This window comes from Bison bison, unplaced genomic scaffold (genome assembly GCF_000754665.1).
Source record: "Bison bison bison isolate TAMUID 2011002044 unplaced genomic scaffold, Bison_UMD1.0 scf7180017858886, whole genome shotgun sequence".
Classification (NCBI taxonomy): Eukaryota; Metazoa; Chordata; class Mammalia; order Artiodactyla; family Bovidae; genus Bison; species Bison bison.
The window spans coordinates 468,050-470,360 of record NW_011489458.1 but is presented as its reverse complement, the minus strand read 5'-3'; the positions used below and the strand labels follow the sequence as shown (position 1 = coordinate 470,360).

Sequence of the window (2,311 nt, the reverse complement as noted above, 5' to 3'; positions counted from 1 at the left end):
GCAGGCGGCCTAGGCCTCGGAAGGCACCCTCGGCCACCAGCTCCACCTGGCAGCGCCGCAGGTCCAGGTGCGTCAGGTGAGGCAGGTCCCGGAAGGCGGCCGGGGGGATCTCCTTCAGCATGTTGCCCTGGAGGTCCAGACGCTGGGTCAGCTGAGCAGGGAGAGGCAGGGGACGCTGAGGGGCACCCGGACCACAGCCTGTGCCCCTTGCTGATGCTGGCACCTGTTCTTCCCTCACCTGGAACAGCCTCCTCCCCCTCATTCTCTTCATCCTGCTCCCTGACACCTGCTCCAGGGTATCCACAGCCACCCGGGTATCCCCCACTCTGGCACTTTCCACACTGAATTATCACTGACCCCTCTACGTTCACTCTCCAGCTCTTGACTCCGCAGGGTCCCCAGTTCGCTGCCCTAGGGCCTGTAATTAACTCAGTATCTATTATAGGTCACATAACTTGTTCCAGTCACTTAGGATTTTAAATAGATCATCTCCCTGTTGTTGGCTGTTATCATTCCCATTTTACAGATGTGAAGACAGAGGCTCAGGGAGGAAAAGTGACTTGCCGGGGCCTCCCCCAGCCAGGTAGTGGCAGAACCTCCGGTGCCAGCCCAGGCTCCTCCCGCTGTCCTTCTCCACCCCACCTTGCCCTGCTGACCTCAGGAATGGCAGTTGGCACCTCGGTGAGGTTCTGGTGCCGGCAGGCGACATGCCTTCTGGGATTGTCACAGACGCAGGCCTGTGGACAGCGCTGGGCCACTGCGCACCGGTTTGGCCCTAGCGGCAGCAGCAGTGGAAGCAACAGCACCAGGGAGAGGCTCTGGGGCCTGGCAGAGAGAAGAGCCAACTGTTCACAGAACAAGAGACCCACACTGTCTGCTTCCCTGAGCCCTGCTTCTTGTCCCAGAGCCCATCGGACATCTTCCTCCTTTGGTGCTGGGGAAGCTTTCGTTACCCTGAGCCTCCAACCCCTCCACAGAGCTGGAATTCCGTTTTAACAGAGGAGACGGGATCAGAGGGACGACCTGGCGAGTCTCTGTGACTATCTGCCCGTTGCCTTGGTGAGGCCTTGCCCAGTCAGTTCAGAGGAGTGAACAGGCAGTGCAGAGGCTCCTGGGTCCAGGGGAGGCCTGTCTTCCCGGGGTGAGGCTGGCGATGGAGAGTCAGCCATTCCTCAGACTGATGTGGCATCGGCACCCTGGTGCCAGGGAGCACGACACCCACCTTGAGAAGACGGCCCAGCAGCTGGAGGGGCAGACCCAGGCCTGGCCCGAGTGAGGCTAGACTTTGGGGGACCAGGTGTCATGGGACCCGAGAGCCTCAAGGAGCCTTGGTGGCTGGCCAGCGCCACTCTGACAGGCAGGCTGGTGGGAGCTCTGCCTTCTCTGCTGTTTATTCCTCTGCTGTCCTCTCTCCATCTTACCACCCAGCTGGCCTGGCCTGGGGGAAACTGAGGATATGGCCTTAGAGCTGTGCTTTGGGCCTGGTCTGTCCACTTACCCATCTATCCACCCACCATCCATCCATTGCCCAGCAAGACCCCTTCACCTCCCAACTGCTACCTGCCTCTCCACAGGGCCCACCGTGCCACGATGGCACTCCTTGCCGCCCCCCCCCCCCAGCCTTCCGCTCACTGCTAACACCCAGAGGGAACTTTCTGAAATACAGCTGGGCCCTGACACCCCAGCTGAAAACCCTCCAGCATCTCCTCACTGCCTTTGCTGGGAGGTCCTGAGTTCTGATTCCCTGACAGGTACCCACCCGCTCTGAGCCTTCAGTGTACCGTAAGTACGCAGAGCAGCTCCCTCCTGTCTGCCTGCCACGCAAACCTCACCAGCTCTTCCCGTGTCTGTCCTTAGCTCTGAGCAGCCCTTCCTGACCCCTGGGCTGGCTTCTACCCTGAGCTGCCCCCATTTCTGTTCACTGGCTTGTCACCATCTATTTTGCAGTCTCCTTGGAGTCCCAGGGTCCAGCCTGGCCTTGGGGCTGGTGGCATCCTCTAGTCTGTAGTGAGGTTGGGGCTCAGCGCAGGCTGGAGTGGGGTGGGGGCTGCGTGGTGACAGATCCCTGCAAGGTCAAGCGTCCAGGAGGGCTGCCAAGCTCTCAGCCGGGCTCCTGGAGGACTAGCCCAGGGGAGCTCACGGGAGCAACTGCACCCGCCATCTTCCTCAAAACCCTCTTTTGAGACCCTTGGAGAATCTCTGTCCGGGAAGATCCCAGAGCCCCTGTCCCCCCAGCCCTGAGAGGCCCAGAGAGGGATAGGGGCTTGCCTGCAGCCATGCAGCTTCTCAGACCCCCCCAGCAACCCTGAGG

The 2,311-nt window shown here is 60.9% G+C and overlaps 1 protein-coding gene across 1 annotated transcript in view; it reads right to left on the bottom strand.

Moving 5' to 3' along the window:
- CHADL (chondroadherin-like) overlaps nucleotides 1-2,311 on the bottom strand; it is a 10,697-nt gene that overhangs the window by 3,649 nt on the left and 4,737 nt on the right. Inside the window, exons 3-5 of the mRNA XM_010830238.1 lie at nucleotides 1,223-1,243; nucleotides 657-825; nucleotides 28-151 (exon numbers count right to left, since the gene is read on the bottom strand). Coding sequence (XP_010828540.1) covers nucleotides 28-151; nucleotides 657-825; nucleotides 1,223-1,243 — 314 coding nt within the window. The remainder of the gene's footprint in view (nucleotides 1-27; nucleotides 152-656; nucleotides 826-1,222; nucleotides 1,244-2,311) is intronic.